Raw genomic sequence first — 25895 nt, 5'->3', positions numbered from 1 at the left:
TTAGAATGAAAACTCCCACTGAAAGGCTAGAGTTGGATTTTGAGAGGATTTAGACTGTAGTCATTTGTTCTAAGTGTTCCTGAAACTGATCTTAGCTAAGGCAAAATGGTAATGGATTATATGACTTGGAGACTATTGCGCATAACTACCTAAACAATACTTTAGAGAGGGAAAAATCCTATGACCTTGAGCCCATGATGTATAAAATTTATTCAAGAAGGTAACAAAATATAAAGATTAACTGGCTTTTGTTTTGTTTGGGAGAAATGTCTGCTTACTTTGTGGGTATCTAGCGAGTATTTGGAGACAATGGCTTGGTGTCAGTATTCCCTTGAAATATATAAATAATACTTCACAAAACTGCCACAATATAGCGAAACAATAATTGCCTTAAAATCATAATGTTGTAGTAGGTTTGAATTTCCAGCCTCAAATCACAGAAAAGTCCTTTAACTTTTAAAAAACATAGCTTATAGACTTCTCTGTAGGGATAGATAAGAATAAGTGTCTTGTCCTACTCTGTCATGTGACATATTTACTCCAGCCTTATTATGTTATTTGAAAGACAAGATGAATTCCTCCCCATGTGTTGACTTAGCAATGATAATGAGGAACTGTTGTTGGGAAGGCTACAGATTCAGGGTGTTCCTCCCACAGAAGTGCTCAACACACTCAGGCAAAGCATTCTCGGTGGCAGGTCCAAGTGAGGGTGATTTGTTTGTATAGTCTCAGCACAGACAGCTGCTTCTCTTCTCTTTTCTGAGATGAGGTCTCACTATGTAGCCATGATAGATAGGAACTCAATGATGTGTAGACAAGGCAGACCTCAGACTCATAGAGATGCCCCTGATTTTGCCTCCTGCCAGATGGGATTTGAGGTGTGGCTCCACCCAATCCAACAGGATGGTGGTTTCAGATACGGAGAATGAAGTCAAATCTAGAGTCTGGAAACAAGCCTCCACACCTTTCACCTACTGTGGGATGCTGTACTCCATACTCATCAACAGGGAAGAACTACCCGCCATCAATTCTCCCATCCCTGGCAACACCTGCATAGACATGTTTCTTCCTTAGAATCATAGATGGTTTTATCTGTAGTTATCCTGGTCTCAAGTTCATGTTTTTTAAAACTAAAAGTAAAACGTGCACTGCAACTGTTCTGTAGTCAGAGTTGAACTTTTTACAAATCACACACACCACACATGTATTTGTATGTGTTGTGTGCATATTCGTAGATGTATATATTTATAAGCATATATAAGTATGCAGACACATGTGTGTACATGGATATGGGAGTTAGAATTGACATTGGGGGACTTCATCAATCATTCTCTATCTTCCTTTTTTAGACAGGATCTCCCAGTTAACCTGACACTTCCCAGTTCGTCTGGACTGGCTGCCCAGAGAGTACCAAAGATCCTCCTGTCTCTGCCTCTCCAGCACTTGGGCAGATGTGATTTTGACTCAGGTCCTATGCTTGACTGGCTAACATTTTACCAACTAAGTCATCTTCCTAGACCCTCAAACTGTAGTTTTTTAAATTTAAATACTCCCTTCATCCAGAAAAATATGCCCCTCATAAGCTACATGCAATATGCTGCTTAGTAATAGTGGAAATCATTAAGAATAAGGCTGGACTACTCACAGTGGGATGAGTTGTGGGATGGGGTTTAATGCACACAGCTCTCTCACTCCCTTCAATAGACTTTCAAAACCCATTCTCCACCCCACACTTACTCTAAATGAGGAAGAGGGATTCAAATACCATCCTCAGAGCTGCCATCCTGCTGCCAAGACTGATGCCCCAAGTCTTATTCCCAGAACTATCATAGTAAATGAAGAAAATAGACTCCAAGTTGTTTGCTAATTTGCATGTTTGCTCTATGGCACATATGTGCCAACCTCCTCACCAAATAAGTAAATATATTTTACAATATTTTAGGAAACAAAATCCCATCTCAAGTAGGGTTACAGGTGTATTTAATGAACGGCCCTTTGTCTTACCTAAGAAATACTTTGGAAGACAGACCTTTACAATTATGCTATACCAAGAAGGACCAGGAAAAATACTGTGATGGAATTCCTAGGGTAGAAAGAGATATGAAAATAAAATCAAGCTCTGCCTTCAGTGCATAAACCTGGAAGTGAGATTTCTGTCTGTGTCTAGAAGACTTACCATGAAAATATTATAGTGAGAAAAAAAACAATGCTTTTTATGGTAGTTGCTTTCAAATTGATTAAAAAGAGGTTTCCGCTCCATAAGAAAAATGTATCTTATGCTCTGTGGGCATTATTGCTCTAGCTGTAGCTCCTTTTATAACAATTAATGGTTATTAGTTTTCCAGATCATCAAGCCAGAACAAGCAAGAGGAATAAAAGTTGTCTGATTTTTCTTCCTCACCAGCCAAGGGACCCAACAAAATCCCTCCCTTAGTGTTCCCACTGCTTGTGCATGTGCACGCACACACACACACACACACATACACACACACACACACACACACACACACACACACACATACACACACACACACACACACACACACACACACACACACACACACTCCATGAAAGGTCAACAAACTGAACAAAGCAGAAAGGATGTGGGTCTTGGTCATTTCTCCCCCAAGTGTAGATACTTAAATGATGGCTTTCCAGAGTGTCATACACATGATCCATTTCTCTAATGAACACTGCCCATTTAGAAGGTGGCAGCTAAAGTTAAAGAACCTGAGCATTCGTGGTGAGTTTTATTCTTCTAACCACCACAGGGTACAATGCCAACATTTTTGAAAAAGCAAATTCTACTTTCTCTTTCCTCTGAATTGACACCAGAATTGCTCTGTTGACAAAGAAAACATATTCTTTCATTTCTGTCTCAATACTGAAAAGCACATCATCCTGTTCATATGGTTGAAAGAGATGGATGAAATAAATTATCAAACCCCACCTCTCTCCCTAAGATTTGCTATTACCACTTCCCCATGGCCCTGGAAATTCCATAAACACGGAATGAGTTAAATGAGAAGAACTATGAGATCTTTGCATTCAAATGACTAAGTTCATCTTAGTTTACTATCTAAACCCAATGGTTATATTCTACTTTTTAAAGAGATGTATTATCTTGGTCAGCAGAGTCTTATGTAAAACCCAGAGAGACATGGAAGAGGCAATACTCTAGCAGCCAGCCATGCCTCGTCCTCTGGTGCCTCCTCTGTACAGCTGGGAAAACCCCTGGGCAATACAATTCTCCGAGTGACTTACTCTTCTGAATTAACATGAGTCTAGTAAGTGGCTGCTGAATGCTTCCAAGTTAATTGGCTAAAAACATTTCCATAACTCATGGCTCATCTATGAGAGAGGACTCTGTCCTCACAAGATGAGGAGGTTTGGGGAAATGGAAAATTTGTTGGGAGAACACCTTTTAGGGGAAGAAAGGACTGTTGTACTTTGCTGTGAACGGTGAATTATGAAAGGGGGTACTGCTCTTCCATAGATGTGAAAGCAAGAATCCCAGCTATTCAGAGGCAGCATTTTAAAAAAAATCTTTGCACGCTCAGTGGTTAAGAACACACGCCGTTTTTGCAGAGGTCCTAAGTACTCAGAACAGCCAGCTCATAGCCACCTAGAACTCCTGCTCCAGGGGATCCGACATCCTCTTCTGAGCTCTGCAGGCACCAGCATGGCAATCACGTGCACACACCACACTGATGCTACCTTTACCTTTTTAAATATCTTTTTAAAATCTTTGAGTTATAGAGGTTGTGAAAGCCCTTTCGATCCAGAGGTGCAACCGGGGTGTGGTGACAGAGAGAGCTACCATCTCCACATTGTTGTTTTCTCCCACTGAAGCCACTCTGGTAGGAATCATTGCTCTAAGCACAGGGCCACAGGAATGGGGTGGAACCTATAAAGAAGAAATCTACCTTCAAGTTCTTCTTTTTTATCAGAAGGACAAAGAACCAGTGATCCACAAATTGCTTCTTCCAGAGACTATATCTCTGCTCAGGACCAGTTCTGGGTATGAGCTGGGCAAGTGGGCAGTAACATACCCAAATTTGATGATCTCTTCCTCATATGTCCACATTAAAAATAAAAATCCTCTTAAGATTCTTGACTTGACACGTCACCCTGAACTCAGCAGTGTGTGGAATCAAAGTGTGATGGAATAGTTACAAAAGTATGCAAGAAATTGGGGTGATCACACATGGAGACTCCAAATGTTGGGTTAGTAAACACAGGGAGAATGCGAATATAAATTTTTTGATTGTGTCTGCTACATGTCAGACTGTGTACTTACTGCATGGATAAGAGATAAGAGGTGGTAAATTTATATGTTTCAGCAGTCTTTTTAAGGAAAAATTTGAGTAAATGAATAAGTCCCAACTGAAAGAGAATTTAAATTAGGTGTCTGTGGGTGTGGGAAAAGTGGGTATTAGAAGCTTCTTAGGACCAGGGAAACCCTCCAGAAAGTATTCAAGGCCAGTTCTGATTTACTCTAGTCTCAAAGCAAGTGTAGTTTTGAAAGCAATTTATAATAATCATGTGTGTATATCTGTGCATGCATACATGTATGTATGTATGTATGTATGTACACTTTTTATTCCTAAAAGAGCTTGACTCCTATAAAAGTTGCCTCTTACCAGACTAGGAGTATAGTCTAGAAGGTCCCTGAGCATCTGCTCAGTAGGAATCCCTCCTTAACTGCTTACTGCATTATGAAGCCCTGCCTCCCAAATCCCCTCACCCCACTATGGGCAGCTCATCCCAACATGTGGATATGCAAACACTGAAAATGAAGAGGTCAGCTGCTTTGTTCCTCCCTTCCCTGACCATGTCAGTGAGCTCCAGAGTGGGATGCTGGAGCAGATATATCTTCTCTTCATAAATAGGTCCAATTAGAAGAAACCACTGGGCACAGAGCTGCAATCTGTATAGTTGGCTCATCAGACCCAGTTCCTCCTATTCTGGGGCAATCTCTAACAGAAGTTAGCTGTGTATAACTCTGGATCTGGTATCATAATTTCACTGTCCATGAGTGTTCTTGGAGTAGAGACATGTGATCCTAAATTGTTAATCTAAGTAATATTGTATTGGTAATTTTGTAAGTCCATCCACCGCTATGTTTTTGGTAGCTGTTGACAGTTGTCCATTGGTCGGATTTATACATGTTGCATTAGTGACATATTATGTATTTTACAATCACAAGTTATATAGTAAATATCCTTCTGAAGATTTATTTTTTATTTTTCATTAATGTATACACACACACACACACACACACGTGTGTGTGTGTGTGTGTGTGTGTGTGTGTGTGTGCATATGCATGTGTGTGTGTACAAGGGTGCACTGCCCGAGGAGGCCAGAATCAAGCATGGGACCCCCTGAAGCAGAAATTCCAGGTAGTTACAAGCCACTTGGAAGCAAATCCTGGTCCTCTCAAAGAGCAATGAGTACTTTTAACTGCTGAGCTATCTCTCTAGGTTCCTGAACATCATTCTATATGCAACCTGACAGATGTGGACATGAGATCCTTTGTGGTACATAGCTGAAGGTGGGATTGTTGGTCTAAAGGATAGCAGTGATTCTCAATCTTGCTGAATATTGCTGTTCTATCCTTCAGAGTTTTGTATGGCTTTTTGCTGCTTACAGAACTTCATGGAGGTGCCCATCCATAACAGCACTATAGTCTAGAATATTGAATTGTTTTCATCTTGGAGACTGAGAGAAAACATGAGTTATATTGACTTGAAACCTCATCATAGCTGAAGAGTTTGAGGCTTTTCCTAAGTTTCTTGTTCTTTGAGATTTCCCCTTCAGGAGTTGGTTCTGAAACCCTTCTCTTCTCTGCTACTTTGCTTTAAGATCATTACTAGCAGTCCTGCCCCTCTACTTGCTACAAGTGGTGTGTTCTGCTCTTTTATTTTTATTATACAAACATTTCAGTTTAACATAGTAGTTTTTCATTCTTTCCACTTCACTTTTCCTCTTTTCCTGATTTTTCTGAGTTTCTTGCATTATTATTTCATATGTATTTTTATGTATAGTCTATTTTAATAAATTTTAAAAGTTTTGTAGCTAGGGAGATATCTAGTGGATAAAGTGCTTGGTGTGCAAGCATGAGGATCAAAGACAAGACTGCCAGAGCACATAGAAAATGCCAGGCATGTTGGCATGCATGTATAACCCCAACACCAGAGAGGCAAACAGAGCATCCCTAGTGTTCTCTTGTCTGCGAGCCTACCTTATCAGTAAGCACCGGGCTCAGTGTGAGACCCTATCTGAAACAATATGGTTGAGAGTAATAGTGGAAGACATCTGATTTCCACCTCTGGGGTCCAAAACTTCTCTCTCTCTCTCTCTCTCTCTCTCTCTCTCTTCAAAAGTTTTATTCATATTTACAATTGATGCACTACAGGGGTTTTCATGTTCATATTTTAAGAATAAAATATAATTTTTAATCCTTTCCATGTGAAGAGCCAGTCACACCAACCTCACTACATGTGTTTTCTCTGTGATTATGTGCTGCTAACTCTGTGATGAGCAGTGTGTGGGAAGCTAGGGCTCAGTTCAGTTCTGTTTATTCTCAAACTTCTCAGTGATGATACTCTACTGTTTCAATTGTTCTGACTTTTTAATCCCCCAGGATTTGCTAAAAGCAGAAGTCTTCTTCTTCTTCTTCTTTTTTTTTTTTTTTTTTTTTTTTTTTTTTGTAATGTAAAATATCTCTCTGAAACTCTGGAAATACTCTCTTCTTTCAAATACTAACTTTAAGAGTTTTTTTTTATTTGAATACTAACACTCCTTACTATAAAATAATACTGTCAACTCATGCATATATAACTTTAGTGCTATAAAAAAAGCTTTATATTTTTACTGTGAAATACCTTCCACTAATTTCAGTAGGTTTTTATCCTAATATTATTAGCTCTATTTTTTTTTAATTAGGTATTTAACTCATTTACATTTCCAATGCTATACCAAAAGTCCCCCATATCCACCCACCCCCACTCCCCTGCCCACCCACTCCCCCTTTTTTGGCCCTGGTGCTCCCCTGTACTAGGGCATATAAAGTTTGCAAGTCCAATGGGCCTCTCTTTCCAGTGATGGCCGACTAGGCCATCTTTTGATATATATGCAGCTAGAGTCAAGAGCTCCGGGGTACTGGTTAGTTCATAATGTTGTTCCACATATAGGGTTGCAGATCCCTTTAGCTCCTTGGCTACTTTCTCTAGCTCCTCCATTGGGAGCCCTATGATCCATCCATTAGCTGACTGTGAGCATCCACTTCTGTGTTTGCTAGGCCCCGGCATAGTCTCACAAGAGACAGCTACATCTGGGTCCTTTCAATAAAATCTTGCTAGTGTATGCAATGGTGTCAGCGTTTGGATGCTGATTATGGGGTGGATCCCTGGATATGGCAGTCTCTACATGGTCCATCCTTTCATCTCAGCTCCAAACTTTGTCTCTGTAACTCCTTCCATGGGTGTTTTGTTCCCAAATCTAAGGAAGGGCATAGTGTCCACACTTCAGTCTTCATTCTTCTTGAGTTTCATGTGTTTAGCAAATTATATCTTATATCTTGGGTATCCTAGGTTTGGGGCTAATATCCACTTATCAGTGAATATATATTGTGTGAGTTTCTTTGTGAATGTGTTACCTCACTCAGGATGATGCCCTCCAGGTCCATCCATTTGGCTAGGAATTTCATAAATTCATTCTTTTTAATAGCTGAGTAGTACTCCATTGTGTAGATGTACCACATTTTCTGTATCCATTCCTCTGTTGAGGGGCATCTAGGTTCTTTCCAGCTTCTGGCTATTATGAATAAGGCTGCTATGAACATAGTGGAGCATGTGTCCTTCTTACCAGTTGGGGCATCTTCTGGATATATGCCCAGGAGAGGTATTGCTGGATCCTCCGGTAGTACTATGTCCAGTTTTCTGAGGAACCGCCAGACGGATTTCCAGAGTGGTTGTACAAGCCTGCACTCCCACCAACAATGGAGGAGTGTTCCTCTTTCTCCACATCCACGCCAGCATCTGCTGTCACCTGAATTTTTGATCTTAGCCATTCTGACTGGTGTGAGGTGGAATCTCAGGGTTGTTTTGATTTGCATTTCCCTGATGATTAAGGATGTTGAACATTTTTTCAAGTGCTTCTCTGCCATTCGGTATTCCTCAGGTGAGAATTCTTTGTTCAGTTCTGAGCCCCATTTTTTAATGGGGTTATTTGATTTTCTGAAGTCCACCTTCTTGAGTTCTTTATATATGTTGGATATTAGTCCCCTATCTGATTTAGGATAGGTAAAGATCCTTTCCCAATCTGTTGGTGGTCTTTTTGTCTTATTGACGGTGTCTTTTGCCTTGCAGAAACTTTGGAGTTTCATTAGGTCCCATTTGTCAATTCTCGATCTTACAGCACAAGCCATTGCTGTTCTGTTCAGGAATTTTTCCCCTGTGCCCATATCTTCAAGGCTTTTCCCCACTTTCTCCTCTATAAGTTTCAGTGTCTCTGGTTTTATGTGAAGTTCCTTGATCCACTTAGATTTGACCTTAGTACAAGGAGATAAGTATGGATCGATTTGCATTCTTCTACAAGATAACAACCAGTTGTGCCGGCACCAATTGTTGAAAATGCTGTCTTTCTTCCACTGGATGGTTTTAGCTCCCTTGTCGAAGATCAAGTGACCATAGGTGTGTGGGTTCATTTCTGGGTCTTCAATTCTATTCCATTGGTCTACTTGTCTGTCTCTATACCAGTACCATGCAGTTTTTATCACAATTGCTCTGTAGTAAAGCTTTAGGTCTGGCATGGTGATTCCGCCAGAAGTTCTTTTATCCTTGAGAAGACTTTTTGCTATCCTAGGTTTTTTGTTATTCCAGACAAATTTGCAAATTGCTCCTTCCAATTCGTTGAAGAATTGAGTTGGAATTTTGATGGGGATTGCATTGAATCTGTAGATTGCTTTCGGCAAGATAGCCATTTTTACAATGTTGATCCTGCCAATCCATGAGCATGGGAGATCTTTCCATCTTCTGAGATCTTCCTTAATTTCTTTCTTCAGAGATTTGAAGTTTTTATCATACAGATCTTTCACTTCCTTAGTTAGAGTCACGCCAAGATATTTTATATTATTTGTGACTATTGAGAAGGGTGTTGTTTCCCTAATTTCTTTCTCAGCCTGTTTATTCTTTGTATAGAGAAAGGCCATTGACTTGTTTGAGTTTATTTTATATCCAGCTACTTCACCGAAGCTGTTTATCAGGTTTAGGAGTTCTCTGGTAGAATTTTTAGGGTCACTTATATATACTATCATATCATCTGCAAAAAGTGATATTTTGACTTCCTCTTTTCCAATTTGTATCCCCTTGATCTCCTTTTGTTGTCGAATTGCTCTGGCTAATACTTCAAGTACTATGTTGAAAAGGTAGGGAGAAAGTGGGCAGCCTTGTCTAGTCCCTGATTTTAGTGGGATTGCTTCCAGCTTCTCTCCATTTACTTTGATGTTGGCTACTGGTTTGCTGTAGATTGCTTTTATCATGTTTAGGTATGGGCCTTGAATTCCTGATCTTTCCAAAACTTTTATCATGAATGGGTGTTGGATCTTGTCAAATGCTTTTTCTGCATCTAACGAGATGATCATGTGGTTTTTGTCTTTGAGTTTGTTTATATAATGGATTACATTGATGGATTTTCGTATATTAAACCATCCCTGCATCCCTGGAATAAAACCTACTTGGTCAGGATGGATGATTGCTTTAATGTGTTCTTGGATTCGGTTAGCGAGAATTTTATTGAGGATTTTTGCATCGATATTCATAAGAGAAATTGGTCTGAAGTTCTCTATCTTTGTTGGATCTTTCTGTGGTTTAGGTATCAGAGTAATAGTGGCTTCATAAAATGAGTTGGGTAGAGTACCTTCTACTTCTATTTTGTGAAATAGTTTGTGCAGAACTGGAATTAGATCTTCTTTGAAGGTCTGATAGAACTCTGCACTAAACCCATCTGGTCCTGGGCTTTTTTTGGTTGGGAGACTATTAATAACTGCTTCTATTTCTTTAGGTGATATGGGATTGTTTAGATGGTCAACTTGATCCTGATTCAACTTTGGTACCTGGTATCTGTCCAGAAATTTGTCCATTTCGTCCAGGTTTTCCAGTTTTGTTGAGTATAGCCTTTTGTAGAAGGATCTGATGGTGTTTTGGATTTCTTCAGGATCTGTTGTTATGTCTCCCTTTTCATTTCTGATTTTGTTAATTAGGATTTTGTCCCTGTGCCCTTTAGTGAGTCTAGCTAAGGGTTTATCTATCTTGTTGATTTTCTCAAAGAACCAACTCCTCGTTTGGTTAATTCTTTGAATAGTTCTTCTTGTTTCCACTTGGTTGATTTCACCCTGAGTTTGATTATTTCCTGCCGTCTACTCCTCTTGGGTGAATTTGCTTCCTTTTTTTCTAGAGCTTTTAGATGTGCTGTCAAGCTGCTAGTTTGTGCTGTCTCCCGTTTCTTCTTGGAGGCACTCAGAGCTATGAGTTTCCCTCTTAGAAATGCTTTCATTGTGTCCCATAGGTTTGGGTACGCTGTGGCTTCATTTTCATTAAACTCTAAAATGTCTTTAATTTCTTTCTTTATTCCTTCCTTGACCAAGGTATCATTGAGAAGAGTGTCATTCAGTTTCCACGTGAATGTTGGCTTTCCATTATTTATGTTGTTATTGAAGATCAGTCTTAGGCCATGGTGGTCTGATAGGATACATGGGACAATTTCAATAATTTTGTATCTATTGAGGCCTGTTTTGTGACCAATTATATGGTCAATTTTGGAGAAGGTCCCGTGAGGTGCTGAGAAGAATGTATATCCTTTTGTTTTAGGATAAAATGTTCTGTAGATATCTGTCAAGTCCATTTGTTTCATAACTTCTGTTAGTTTCACTGTGTCCCTGTTTAGTTTCTGTTTCCACGATCTGTCCTTTGAAGAAAGTGGTGTGTTGAAGTCTCCCACTATTATTGTGTGAGGTGCAATGTATGCTTTGAGTTTTACTAAAGTGTCTCTAATGAATGTGGCTGCCCTTGCATTTGGTGCGTAGATATTCAGAATTGAGAGTTCCTCTTGGAGGATTTTACCTTTGATGAGTATGAAGTGTCCCTCCTTGTCTTTTTTGATAACTTTGGGTTGGAAGTCGATTTTATCCGATATTAAAATGGCTACTCCAGCTTGTTTCTTCAGTCCATTTGCTTGGAAAATTGTTTTCCAGCCTTTCATTCTGAGGTAGTGTCTGTCTTTTTCCCTGAGATGGGTTTCCTGTAAGCAGCAGAATGTTGGGTCCTGTTTGTGTAGCCAGTCTGTTAGTCTATGTCTTTTTATTGGGGAATTGAGTCCATTGATATTAAGAGATATTAAGGAAAAGTAATTGTTGCTCCCTTTTATTTTTGTTGTTAGAGTTGGCATTCTGTTCTTGTGGCTGTCTTCTTTTTGGTTTGTTGAATGATTACTTTCTTGGTTGTTCTAGGGCGTGATTTCCGTCCTTGTATTGCTTCTTTTCTGTTATTATCCTTTGAAGGGCTGGATTCGTGGAAAGATATTGTGTGAATTTGTTTTTGTCGTGGAATACTTTGGTTTCTCCATCTATGGTAATTGAGAGTTTGGCCGGGTATAGTAGCCTGGGCTGGCATTTGTGTTCTCTTAGTGTCTGTATAACATCTGTCCAGGCTCTTCTGGCTTTCATAGTCTCTGGTGAAAAGTCTGGTGTAATTCTGATAGGCCTTCCTTTATATGTTACTTGACCTTTCTCCCTTACTGCTTTTAATATTCTATCTTTATTTAGTGCATTTGTTGTTCTGATTATTATGTGTCGGGAGGAATTTCTTTTCTGGTCCAGTGTATTTGGAGTTCTGTAGGCTTCTTGTATGATCATGGGCATCTCTTTTTTTATGTTTGGGAAGTTTTCTTCTATTATTTTGTTGAAGATATTAGCTGGCCCTTTAAGTTGAAAATCTTCATTCTCATCAATTCCTATTATCCGTAGGTTTGGTCTTCTCATTGTGTCCTGGATTACCTTGATGTTTTGAGTTAGTATCCTTTTGCATTTTGTATTTTCTTTGACTGTTGTGTCGATGTTCTCTATGGAATCTTCTGCACCTGAGATTCTCTCTTCCATTTCTTGTATTCTGTTGCTGATGCTCGCATCTATGGTTCCAGATCTCTTTCCTAGGGTTTCTATCTCCAGCGTTGCCTCGCTTTGGGTTTTCTTTATTGTGTCTACTTCCCCTTTTAGTTCTAGTATGGTTTTGTTCATTTCCATCACCTGTTTGGATGTGTTTTCCTGTTTTTCTTTAATGATTTCTACCTGTTTGGCTGTGTTTTCCTGCTTTTCTTTAAGGGCCTGTAACTCTTTAGCAGTGCTCTCCTGTAATTCTTTAAGTGACTTATGAAAGTCCTTCTTGATGTCCTCTATCATCATCATGAGAAATGTTTTTAAATCTGGGTCTAGATTTTCGGTTGTGTTGGGGTGCCCAGGGCTAGGTGGGGTGGGAGTGCTGCGTTCTGATGATGGTGAGTGGTCTTGATTTCTGTTAGTAGGATTCTTACGTTTGCCTTTCGCCATCTGGTAATCTCTGAAGCTAGCTGTTTTAGTTGTCACTGTTAAGAGCTTGTTCTTCAGGTGACTCTGTTAGCCTCTATAAGCAGACCTGGAGGGTAGCACTCTCCTTAGTTTCAGTGGGCAGAGTATTCTCTGCAGGCAAGCTCTCTTCTTGCAAGGCAGGTACCCAGATATCTGGTGTTCGAACCAGACTCCTGGCAGAAGTTGTGTTCCACTCACTAGAGGTCTTAGGATCACGTGTGGAATCCTGTGTGGGCCCTTGCCGGTGTCAGGCGTCTCAGCTGGCAAGGTAGCCCGGGGCTCGAGTCGAGCGGAAGGGACTTGTGCCCCAGATCAGGCCCGGGTAGCCTGCTTCCCTATGTACCGCAGTCTCAGGTTCTGCGCGATTGGATTGGGGCAGGCGCTGTGTTCCACTCACCAGAGGTCTTAGGGTCCCATGGGGAGTCCCGTGTGGGCCCTTGCGGGTGTTGGGCAAGACTCTGCTGGCAAGGTAGCCCGGGGGTCGAGTCTCGAGTCGAGCGGAAGGGACTTGTGCCCCAGATCAGGCCCGGGTAGCCTGCTTCCCTATGTACCACAGTCTCAGGTTCTGCGCGATTGGATTGGGGCAGGCGCTGTGTTCCACTCACCAGAGGTCTTAGGGTCCCGTGGGGAGTCCCGTGTGGGCCCTTGCGGGTGTTGGGCAAGACTCTGCTGGCAAGGTAGCCCGGGGGTCGAGTCTCGAGTCAGCTCTATTTTTTCTGAGTAGATTTTTTCCTGTTGTTTTTCCTAAACAAATGATTAACAACTTAACAATAGAGTGTGAAGGTGGATCAGTGGGGAAAAAAAGTTTGTTACCCACACAGGGGCACCTAAATTTGGATCCCTAGTGCCCACATAGAACCTCAGAGTGATAACACTAACTATAATCCTAGAACGAGAGTAGAATTTATGGAGTTCAGTGGCCAGCCAGTCTAACCAAATTGATGAGCTTCAGATTCAGTGAAATACCCTGTCTCAAAAACATAAAGTGGGAGCCTGCCTGGCAGTGGTGATGCACACCTTTAATCGCAGAACTTGGGAGGCAGAGGCAGGAGGATTTCTGAGTTCAAGGCCAGCCTGGTCTACAGAATGAGTTCCCGGACAGCCAGGGCTACACAGAGAAACCCTGTCTCAAAAAAACAAAAACAAAAACAAAAACAAAACAAAAGAAAAACAAAAAACAAACTAACAAAAAAGAAATTAAATTAAAAAAATAAAGTGGATCGGGACTATAGTGATGGCTTGAAGGTTAAGAACATTGGTTGGCCTTCAGAAGATCCAGGCTTAGTTCCCAGAACCCACTTGGCAGCTCATAACTGTGTGAAACTCCAGTTTCAGGGGACCCACTACCCTCATCTCACCTCTGTAGGTACTGCACATATATGATGCACTTGCATATATGCAGACAAAATAGTCATAGATACAAAATAAATTTTAAAAAATCTCTAGACAAATATATGGTGGAGAGAGAAGATGCCCTTTGTTAACCTCTAGCCTCCCTATCTCCTTACATGCATATCCCACACGTGTGCAGACACACACACCACACACACATAGAGACACAACAGCAGTTTAATGATAAATATAGCTAAAATATACACATGATATTGGGCTTTTTATGTTGATCTTACAAAATTACTGTAATTAATATTATTGATCATTTTAATAGATTAGCAGTTATTTTGAACTTCTCATATAGATGGTATTATTTAGTAATACTATTAAATTTCACAAGTTTGTCAGCAAAGCTATGTAATTTTCTCCATCTTTGTCTATCATTTTTTCTCATTACTTCAGTCAGAGCTTTAGAACACATACAATTTCTACTCGCAGAAAGTATAACAGGAATAGTTGTGTTGCTCATGATTTAAAGTGTAATAATTCATGCATGACATACTGTAGGATTCTAATAAATACATTTTTATCACATTAAAGAAAAAGTTAAAATTTGTATTTTATTGTTGTCTTAGGGTTTCATTTCTGTGAAGAGAAACTATGACTAAGATAACTCCTATAAAGGTAAACATTTAATCAGAGCTGGCTTAGAGCTTCAGAGGTGCAGTCCATTATCATCATGATGGGAAGTACGGCAGGGTGCAAGCAGACACGGTATGAAGGAGGTGAGAGTTCTACATCTTCATCAGAAAGTAGCCAGGAAGAGACTTTTCCACAAGCTGCCCTGAGTGGAGCTTGAGCCTAAGAGCCTCAGAGGCTTCCTTCACAGTGAGACACTTCTTCCAGTGAGGCTACACGTACCCCAAAGCAGCCATACCTCCTAATAGTGCCACTCCCAGGACCAATCATATTCAAACCACCACAGTTACTATGGCTTTCCTTTGCTTTTACTTTTCCATTTGTTTAGAGAATTACCAACAGAAACTAAATTTTCTTCTGCATCTATCTATCTATCTATCTATCTATCTATCTATCTATCTATCTATCTATCCTGTGCTTCTGGGGTCCTACCAGAAAACCCTTACTTGTACAAATGCCTTGAAGTGTTTCTCTAATAGTGTCTTCTAGTAGTTTCCAGTTTTTATTCTTACTTAGTTTCTGATGAGCCCTGAGTGTTATATAAAAAGAGAGGAATTGAGTTCAGTGTTATTGATCCTCAGAATCTGTTTTTCCCAGCAACATTCATTAAAGAGGCTGCCAGTCTACTGGGAATGTATGGTCTTGGCACCTTGTTTAAAAGTCAACCATCTGTGGAAGCACACGTTTGTTTCTGGCCTTTCTATTCTGTCTAGTCTGTCAGCCTGTGCTTATTTCCTGCCAGTGGCGTGGTCTGGTCACTATGCTTGAAATCAAGCACTTTGGTGCTTCCTGTTTTGGTCTTTGTCAAAACTGGCATGGCTATTTCAAGTTCTCAGTGTCTTTTCGTTGTTCAAGTTATATGAAGGTTATGAATGATATTTTAGTAGAAATTACATTGATCCATTGGGTTATATGGTCATTTCAATTTTAATTCTTCCAATTCCTGAACATGAAAAGTCTTACACTTTTAGATGTTTTCTTCTATCTTGTTGATGAGTATTCTTTAGGTTTCGTTGGTTATATTTATTATTTAATGTAGTTTCTTACTACTGTAAATGGAATGACTTTCATAGTTTCCCTTCAAAATTCTAGTTAAAATAAGTATATGCAGAGAAACAATGAATTATGTATGCTGGTCTTGTATTCTGTTTTATTCATGGATTGGTTCAATCATTTATCCCTGGAGTAGTTCTCTAAGACTGCTGTGGTTATAACCCCCTGGTGCCCACTCATCTTGCAGAACCTCATGTAGGGATCATATTTGTGGATGACCTTACTCCATGTTGTGTCCTTAGGTTGTAGTTAAATTGATTCAGGAATTGGGGATTTTTCATTCCATTCTTCCAATGTAAACACAAGGTAGTCTAGTATAGACATGCTTAAAGTGAGCTTGGAGGGTAGATTTTAGAAATCTTTCTTTTTCTTCAGCCTCTGACAGATTGAGTGTAAGATGCCATGATAGACATCTTTTTTTAAGCCAAGCATCCACAGGGCCCTATAGGTCTCCTGTACATGAGTCCCATATCTTCTACCAAATCAGGGGAAGTGCCTGCTACTGTTCAATTACATCAAGTAGCTTTGTCCCTCAACTTTGTTTTACTCTTTTTAGGTAGTTTAAAAAAGTAGGTATTTGTTCATTTGATCATGTCTCAAAGTGCTTCTTTATGTCTCTCTTTGGCTTTTTATTTTGTCTACTTGTGTTTCCAAAGAGCTATCTTCAAGTCAAAGTATTCTCTCTTCTCTTTATCCAGTTTGGTTTTGATGCTTTTGAGTACATACATACATATCACACACACACACACACACACACACACACACACACACACACCTTGTTTCTAAATGTCTTAGTCAGGGTTTGTATTCTTCCACAAAACATCATGACCAAGAGGCAAGTTAGGGAGGAAAGGGTTTATTCAGCTTACATTTCCACATTGTTGTTCATTGCCAAAGGAAGTCAGGACAGGAACTCACACAGGGCAGGAACTTGGAGGCAGGAGCTAATGCAGAAGCCATGGAGGGATTCTGGTTATTGGATTGCTTCCCCTGGCTTGCTCAGGTTGCTTTCTTATAGAAGAAACCAGGACAACCATCCCAGGGATGACACCACCCACAATGGGTTCTCCCACCCTTGATCACTAATTGAGAAAATGACTTACAGCTGGATCTCATGGAGGCTTTTCCTCAAGAGAGGCTCCTTTCTCTGTGATAACTACAGCTTGTGTCAAGTTGACACACAAAACCAGCCATTACAACTGACCCTCTTGTCAACTTGACACACAAACACATCACTATTAAGCCTCAACCCTTACTTTCTTATTCATTCCCAAGATCTAAATAACTTTAAAAGTCCCATAGTCTTTATAAATTCTTACATATTAAATTTTCAATCCCTTTAAAATATCCAATCTCTTTTGAAATTCAAAGTCTTTTTAAAATCAAAGTCTCTTAACTGTGGGCTCCACTAAAATACTTTCTTACTTCAAGAGGAAAAAGTTTCAGAGCACAGTCACAATCAAAAGTAAAATCAATCTATATCATATATATTTCATCATGTGTGCTTTCCCTATTATTTGTTGTAATAGTTGATTACTTCATCTCTATGTAAGAATTGTGCTTCAGTATTCTAAAACATGTGACTTACCAAGGTCTAACATCCCATAGTACCACAAATGAAATGGTCTACTATCTGACAATGATTGTCTCTGAGCTCTGAGAACAGACTACCTTGGGTCAAGATGCTGGCAGGGACCTGCATCCTCTGCAGGTTTTACCAGAAGACCCTCTGCCTTTGAGAGGTTATAGTAGATGCTTGAGATGAGTCAGCATAACTCTATACTTGCTTTCATTATACCGTGTGTGTGTGTGTGTGTGTGTGTGTGTGTGTGTGTGTATGTGTGTATGTGCATGTATGCGTTCGTGCGTTCGTGTATGTGTATCTCCCCATTATTCTCTTTTAAAAGAACAACATTGAGACTCTTCTCAGCCTTAATCATACCTGTAATGACTCAGTTTCCACCTGTGGCCACATCCCATGAGTCTGTGCTCAGAACTTCAGAGAAGCATCTGGGCAGACCAGACCAGTTCATCCACAATAAAGATTTCCCTATCATCAGTGCCCTAAACTGGTATACCCTGTCCAAACATCACTAGCATGTTGACCAAAAGTTAATCATAATTTTATTATAATTTTCAGTCTCATCAATTACGCATGCTACTGTCTCAATATCCTTGGAAATTAATTTTAATGTCATTAAAATTAATCTTTCTTCTATTTCATGTTAATTTGTAATCATCATTAGGCATAGCTTTAATAACTGTATATTTTCACACTTAATTACCATTGTTGCATTTTAATTTGTGAATTGTCTTTATCTCAGTTTTTAATATCTAATTTTCCTTTGTATTTAATTTTTCTTCCATTGTTTTATATTTAATTCTGTAATGCACATGAACTTCATGGAACATGTATGAAGATAAAATGAGTATTGTAGCAATATAATATATTGTTGAGCACTGTTGCCTGCTCATAATTCTTCATATGAAATAAGCCCTTTCTTAGTCATTAATTCCTTAATATCAGCTTATATTGCTTTATTAATGTTTCACTCAAATATTATTGTTCCAGGATTATATTGTTTCATGTTTTACACATTTTAAATAGTTTTATAGATCACTTAAATTTTCTTATTTTAAATAATATATATTTTTATTAATTATGTTATTTATTTACTTTACTTTACAGCTGATCACAGCTTCCCTCTCCCTCCTCTCCTTTCAGTCCCTTCCTCTTACCTCCCCTCTCCTTATCCACCCCTTTTCCTGTTCTTCTCAGGAAAGGGGAGGCCTCCCATGGATATCAACCCGCCTTGGCATAGGTAGTTGCAATAGGACTAGGTGTACCTTCTTCTATTGTAGCTAGGCAAGGCAACCCAGTTAGGGGAAAGGGATCCAAAGGCAGGCAAATGCAGCCAAAGACAGCCCCTGCTCCCACTTTAGGAGTCCCACATGAAGAAGACAAAGCTGCACAACTGTTACATACGTGCAGAGGGCCTAGGTCTGTTTCATGCATGCTCTCTGGCAGGCAGTACAGTCTCGATAAAGCCCTGTAGGCCCAGGTTAGTTGGTTCCATAGGTTTTCTTGTGGTGTCCTTGACACATGACCCTTCTGGCTTCTTCAGTCCTTCCTCTCTTCTACAGGTTTCCTTCAGTTCCATTTAATGTTTGCATACAGGTCTCTGCCAGGGATCTTCCCAGCATTACAAATACTGAGGTGGGACACAGAGTTGGACAAAGGCCAAAGATTGATGATCTATGGCCCTGTAAATTCTCTTATTGTTCTTGGGGTCAGAAGCTGATGGCATCTGGAAAACTAACTTGTTCTTAGTGTTCTGTGCTGATAAGGCTGCTCTCTTTTACTCTGTAACTGTCTGTGCTTTAATAAGCTCTGTTTTCTCTTGCTGACCAGGTGAGACGTTTACAACTCATTAACTGTGAATCAGAGAGAAATGAAAGGGAAAGAATTAAAATCTTTTACACAAGCAATACACAGACACATGTATATTCACACACACACACACACACACACACACACACACACACACACACACACTGGTCGGGCCCAAAAACCTGTCTTATCAGCTCCACAAGTGTTCATCCATACTTACATACATACACATATACCTACACATGTATGTATAGATGAACAGACATGTACATATATACAATTAGACAGTGTAACAGCCCCACCCTCCACAAGACACACACATACATTTGGTGAGTGGATGGACAGAGCCCCAGATATCACACTTTATTCCTTCTCTCTGGCCTTCCTATGCCTTCTTAGACCAAAGTTCTTTAGAAAATTACCCCATAGATAAATGTTACACAAAAGGGGAGTTACAGAAGGATGTTGGTATTAAGTTCACAGCAGTGCTTCAGTCAATAAGCTCATTACAAGTTGAAAGCAAAAGTTTTACATGGCCCCACTTTATTATAGTGCACACACCTGTTGCTTCATCCTTGGATCTGACATAAAATGAATGTTTTTCCATGTTCACAAATTTGTCCCAAGCCTATTTTTCTTTTTAATGTGATGGTGAAAACTCTATGTATTTCTCATTATACAGCCTTTACTTACTATTCTATGAGGAGAGGGCACATTCTACTCTTGATTCTAACTTTATTATATCTTTCTGGCAAAACAACTAAAACCATCTCTTAAAACTTTCTTTCTGGGGGCTGGTGAGATGGCTCAGTGGGTAAGAGCACCCGACTGCTCTTCCGAAGGTCAGGAGTTCAAATCCCAGCAACCACATCAACCATCCCTAATGAGATCTGACTCCTTCTTCTGGAGTGTCTGAAGACAGCTACAATGTACTTCCATATAATAAATAAATAAATCTTTTTTAAAAAAAACTTTCTTTCTGGGGAATCTGCAAATTCATCTGGAATAACAAAAAATCTAGCATAGCAAAAACTCTTCTCAAGGATAAAAGAACCTCTGGTGGGATCACCATGCCTGACCTAAAGCTTTACTACAGAGCAATTGTGATAAAAACTGCATGGTACTGGTATAGCAACAGACAAGTAGACCAATGGAATAGAATTAAAGACCCAGAAATGAACCCACACACCTATGGTCACTTGATCTTTGACAAGGGAGCTAAAACCATCCAGTGGATAAAAGACAGCATCTTCAACAAATGGTGCTGGCACAACTGGCGATTATGATGTAGAAGAATGCGAATTGATCCATTCCTATCTCCTTGTATTAAGGTCAAATCTAAGTGGATCAAGGAACTCCACATAAAACCAGAGACAGTGAAACTTATAGAGGAGAAAGTGGGAGAAAGTCTCAAAGATATGGGCACAGGGGAAAAATTCTTGAATAGAACAGCAATGGCTTGTGCTGTAAGATCGAGAATTGACAAATGGGACCTCATGAAATTGCAAAGCTTCTCTAAGGCAAAAGACACTGTCAATAAGATAAAAAGGCCACCAATAGATTGGGAAAGGATCTTTACCTATCCTAAATCAGATAGGGGACTAATATCCAATATACATAAAGAACTCAAGAAGGTGGACTCCAGAAAATCAAATAACCCCATTAAAAAATGGGGCTCAGAGCTAAACAAAGAATTCTCACCTGAGAAATACCGAATGGCTGAGAAGCACCACCTGAAAAAATGTTCAACATCCTTAATCATCAGGGAAATGCTAACCAAAACAACCCTGAGATTCTACCTCACACCAGTCAGAATGGCTAAGATCAAAAATTCAGGTGACAACAGATGCTGGCAAGGATGTGGAGAAAGAGGAACACTCCTCCATTATTGGTGGGATTGCAGGCTTGTACAACCACTCTGGAAATCAGTCTGGTGGTTCCTCAGAAAATTGGACATAGTACTACCGGAGGATCCCGCAATACCTCTCCTGGGCATATATCCAGAAGATGTCCCAACCGGTAAGAAGGACACATGCTCCACTATGTTCATAGCAGCCTTATTTATAATAGCCAGAAGCTGGAAAGAACCCAGATGCCCCTCAACAGAGGAATGGATACAAAAAAATGTGGTACATTTACACAATGGAGTACTACTCAGCTATTAAAAAGAATGAATTTATGAAATTCCTAAGCAAATGGATGGACCTGGAAGGCATCATCCCGAGTCAGGTAACCCAATCACAAAAGAACTCACATGATATGTACTCACTGATAAGTGGACATTGCCCAGAAAATTAGTATACCCAAGATATAAGATACAATTTCCAAAACACATGAAACTCAAGAAGAATGAAGACCAAAGTGTGGACACTTTGTCCCTTCTTAGAATTGGGAACAAAACACCCATGGAAGGAGTTACAGAGACAAAGTTTGGAGCTGAGACAAAAGGATGGACCATCTAGAGACTGCCATATCCAGGGATCCATCCCATAATCAGCCTCCAAATGATGACACCATTGCATACACTAGCAAGATTTTGCTGAAAGGACCCTGATATAGCTGTCTCTTGTGAGGCTATGCTGGGGCCTAGCAAACACAGAAGTGGATGCTCACAGGCAGCTATTGAATATATCACAGGGCCCCCAATGGAGGAGCTAGAGAAAGTACCCAAGGAGCTAAAGGGATCTGCAACCTTATAGGTGGAACAACATTATGAACTAACCAGTACCCCGGAGCTCTTGTCTCTAGCTGCATATGTATCAAAAGATGGCCTAGTCAGCCATCACTGGAAAAAGAGGCCCATTGGACTTAAAAACTTTATATGCCCCAGTACAGGGGAATGCCGGGGCCAAAAAGTGGGAGTGGGTGGGTAGGAGAGGTGGGGGGTGGGAGGGTATGGGGGACTTTTGGGATAGCATTGGAAATGTAAATGAGGAAAATACCTAATAAAAATATATAAAAAAAACTTTCTTTCTAAAATTATTTGAATCAAATCAGGAATTCTATAAAATCATTAATTCATCCAAATAGCATTAATTCATGAAATTTTGTCTTTATGTTGATCTACAGGAAATCTACCCAATAGAGTAGGCTAATGCCCTGCAGTCATTAGACTAAGTAATAATGATAAGAAAAGGAGTATCAGCTGCAAGAAGCAATCTTGAGAAAAAGGGTCTTGGGACCTTGCCTTGAAAAGCTCATCAATCATAGGCCATGCAGCAACTGGTAGGCCACCTCCAGAAAAGTCAACCACTAGTCTCCTAGATGGCTTCTGACAAGTCTCTGCATCAGTTTCCATCAGTTGCTTTGTGAAGCCTCTCAGAGGACAGTTATGCCAGGCTCTTGTCTGCAAGTGTAGCAGAGTATCATCAATAGTGTCAGAGGTGGGCTCTCTCTCATGGCATGGGTCACAAACTGTGTTTCTTTTTAAAAAGGTAGAGATGGAGACTAGAGAAATGGCCAAGCTATTAAAAGCATTTGTTGTTCTTACCTAAAGACCTGATTTTGGTTCCCAGAACCAATGTCAAAAGGCTCACAAATATCTATAATTTCACCTTGCATGAATGAAACATTTCCAGAGCACAGAATTGACTTCAGGCAGATTTGGAGGAATAGCAAGCTGTTCTCGGGATGAGGAGGTACTGTGGAGGTTTGAGGAAGGAGGAAGTGCATGAAAAGGCAAAAGTTTCAAAGACTGACATGGAATGGGACTTCTGTGCTTCAGTTATGTCTGAAGATTGGGGTGCAGAAGGCAAATGAGTCAGGAAATTGCAGTAACCTGGGATGAAAGTGTCCCAGGAACACTGGTTAGCCCTGGGGGGGGGGTGAAAAGTGGGGAAAAGGAATCATATTCCTAATTAGAAAGGTTTCAGGGGAGTGGTGTAATAGAAAGTAAACAACGGCATCAAAAAGAACAGAAAGGGCCCATTGACAGTAAGTATTTGTTGAATAAACAGAAGAATGAATGCATGAATGAATGAACAGTGAATGGACCAGATTTAACAGCTGCATAGTGGTGATGACCTTGGAAAATGAATCATTCATTTGGATGATTGGCATGGGAGACAGGTATCAACGGAGAATATCTAATGTAAATTATTCATTCAAAACATCAAACATTTAAAATAAATCTTTAAATCTATTTTTAAAACCCAATTATTGTGATTATGTAGGTAATGACTTTATTTTGTTTAAGTGTTCAGTGATAGTTGATTTCTTTGCTATTTCATTAATGCTTGCAATCTCATGGTGATTTTGTTTTATTTTGTATACTGGTTACACAACTATAATTCCTGAAAAATAACAACATTTTTGTACCTCGACTTCTAATATTTATGTTATTTATTGACATATTTCAATATCTACTGGGCAAAACATCTAGAGATAAGATAAAATCATAGCACAGACTTTGTGCTTGCTGATGGAGATGGGCTAATATTTCCATCATAAATAAATGATTTTAGTAATATTAAACTTTAGCAAGACACAGTCCAATCCTATTTTAAAGTGGTTTCTAAGAATTATTAGGAAGTTTTAGCAAATAGCTTTTAGTACTTATTAAAGTTCTGGTACAAATTATCTGATGAATAGATATATGATCAATTAATTATGTCACATCACATTAGTCATTGCATGATTTGATTCATCTGTGGGAATAATATCATTTTGGATAGGATATGTTATTCTTTTAAAATAAAACTTAATTTTATTTGCTCTATTTTAAGTGGCATTTAAAATATTTATGCCACAAATAAGCTTTATAACTTATTACTTATTAAAATATTTAATTTTATCTTATATTTAAAGACAATCCTGAGACACTATAATTATATATATATATATACATATATATACACACATATATATTATACATATATATCCCATTTCTGTCACAAGGAAAGGTGGTTGTTAAGCTGTGTGATTTGGGAAACATTATCTTACTGAGTCTCATTCGTGTTTAAAATGGGAGGTCCCTCCAGCTCTGGTACTTTTCCCGCTTGTGTAGAGACACCTCTCCAGCTTTACACTATAAGGAAAAGTACATACATTCAAGAGCAGTGTTCCCATGTAAACCATAGGTGGCTGTATCCTCATGATCTTAGCAGCTTCAGACTGGACTGTAAAAACAGCAACTCGGTAAACACCCAGGAGAACTCTACCACCCATCTCCTTCGTCCTGTGATAGGCTGAACTGAAATCTATCAGGCCCCGATTTTTTCCAATTTGCCCTGGAAGGTGAACCCACCAGCCTTGTTGCTTTGCATGGTTCACCTGCTCTGAGTCTCCAAAGCATCACATGGAGGTGCAGGGACCCAGATGCGAGCCTCCCTCTGCAGAATATTAGCTTGTGATCTGAAGTCACTTAATCTTTGCAGATACCAGTTTCAATATTTGTAAGATGGACTCTTCATAATTTAATTCAAGTTTCATGGTGTGAGAAAACTCAGATGAAAAATCTTAGATAAAATCAACCTCTGTAATCATTATATGGTAATATAACTACTAGTATACAGCTTGAATTTCCCTAGTGTCTATTCTTTCAATAAGTGTTGTGAATAATTGGCATGTGTGACCCAGTTCAGAGTTGGGGTTGGGTTTGCAGTCTCAGGAGTTGGGTAGCTTGTCTGAGGCAGGTAGTGAGTGGCAGAGTCTTGGTTAGATCCCAGGACCTGATTCTTCAACTGTCTTCTTTGTAGAACACATTTCCTTTTATTGAGTCTAGAGTTCTCCCTTGTTACTTTTCAAGCATCCTGCCAGAAATCTAGCTATTTACATTACGAGGCTCAGTGATCCCTCATTCCCTTGGAGTTCAGCCTTGAAATGGTTCCTTTATAGTTTTTAATAGTTTCAATGATTGTTCATGTGTATGTTCAACAGTTTCTAGAAAGCTCCATCTAACATTTATCCCTTCTCCTGATTCTCTTCCAGATAGCAGCTCTATGGATGAAAAGGTTTTCAATCATACTTTTTTTTTTCTTCCCTCCCGACGGATCTTGTCTTTTGTACCTGTTTGTTTGTGACCTGTTAGCCTTGTTTTGGTTTCTTGCTGAGTTGTGGAAAATGCATGTCTTCCCAGCTTTCTGTTCTTTGTCCTTTAAGTGTCCCCCAGTGTGTTGCATTTACAACGGGGTTGCACCTTGCCAGCTGCGCTTACTTAGCTTCTATCTGCCAACCCAGGGGTCTGCTACGGTCAAACAGAGCATCCGTTCTCAAGTCTGGCTAACTCCTGACTTTCCTGGCTGATTCATGGTCTCTCCTGCAACCTACCAAGTTTTAAGGGCAAAGAGTACTTGGAATATGATGCCTTTCCAATGCTTTTGTTTAAATGCAGCTGATTTCAAAACCTCCCCTCACAAAACACAGCTTTGACTTGGAGCTGACCCTGCTTAGCACTCATCATCTCGTAGGTGCTCAATGTGTAGTGCAGTCGGCCTGTGTCCCCCCAGTCTCCCACTCAGAGTTGTACAATGCTAAACACTTGTTTGTTTTGTTTTCTTGTGATTTGTTCAAGGCTCGAATAGTAAGTGGCAATGATTTGGATGCTTCCAAATTCTCCGCACTCCAGGTGTTCGGTGGGTAAGTAAGTCTGACTCTCTCTAATTCATTTCATATGCCAGTAGTGCTTGGCTGTCTTCCCAATATAGATTTTGGAGGCAAGGCGTTTGCATCATGATGTTGGTGGTATGGCCAGCCTCACTATTTTGTTTTGTTTTAACAGTAAAATAGCTTTGCTTTTAATCATCAGCTACTTTTTAAATAGTAGTTTTCTTAACACTACACTGCATGCTCATGACCAAA

General features: G+C 39.7%; 1 protein-coding gene across 7 annotated transcripts in view; it reads left to right on the top strand.

Annotated features, from left to right (window-relative positions):
* The window catches only part of Unc13c (unc-13 homolog C), a 528734-nt gene that overhangs the window by 170157 nt on the left and 332682 nt on the right, over nt 1-25895 (top strand). For all 7 annotated transcript variants that reach the window (XM_006510931.4, XM_006510934.4, XM_006510932.4 and 4 more), the window contains 2 exons: nt 25026-25048; nt 25609-25673. In XM_006510931.4, the coding sequence (XP_006510994.1) occupies nt 25026-25048; nt 25609-25673 (88 nt within the window). The remainder of the gene's footprint in view (nt 1-25025; nt 25049-25608; nt 25674-25895) is intronic.

The sequence above is a fragment of the Mus musculus genome, chromosome 9, assembly GCF_000001635.26.
Source record: "Mus musculus strain C57BL/6J chromosome 9, GRCm38.p6 C57BL/6J".
NCBI classification, from domain to species: Eukaryota; Metazoa; Chordata; class Mammalia; order Rodentia; family Muridae; genus Mus; species Mus musculus.
The sequence above is the reverse complement of the archived record's forward strand: the minus strand, read 5'-3'. Positions and strand labels throughout refer to the sequence as shown.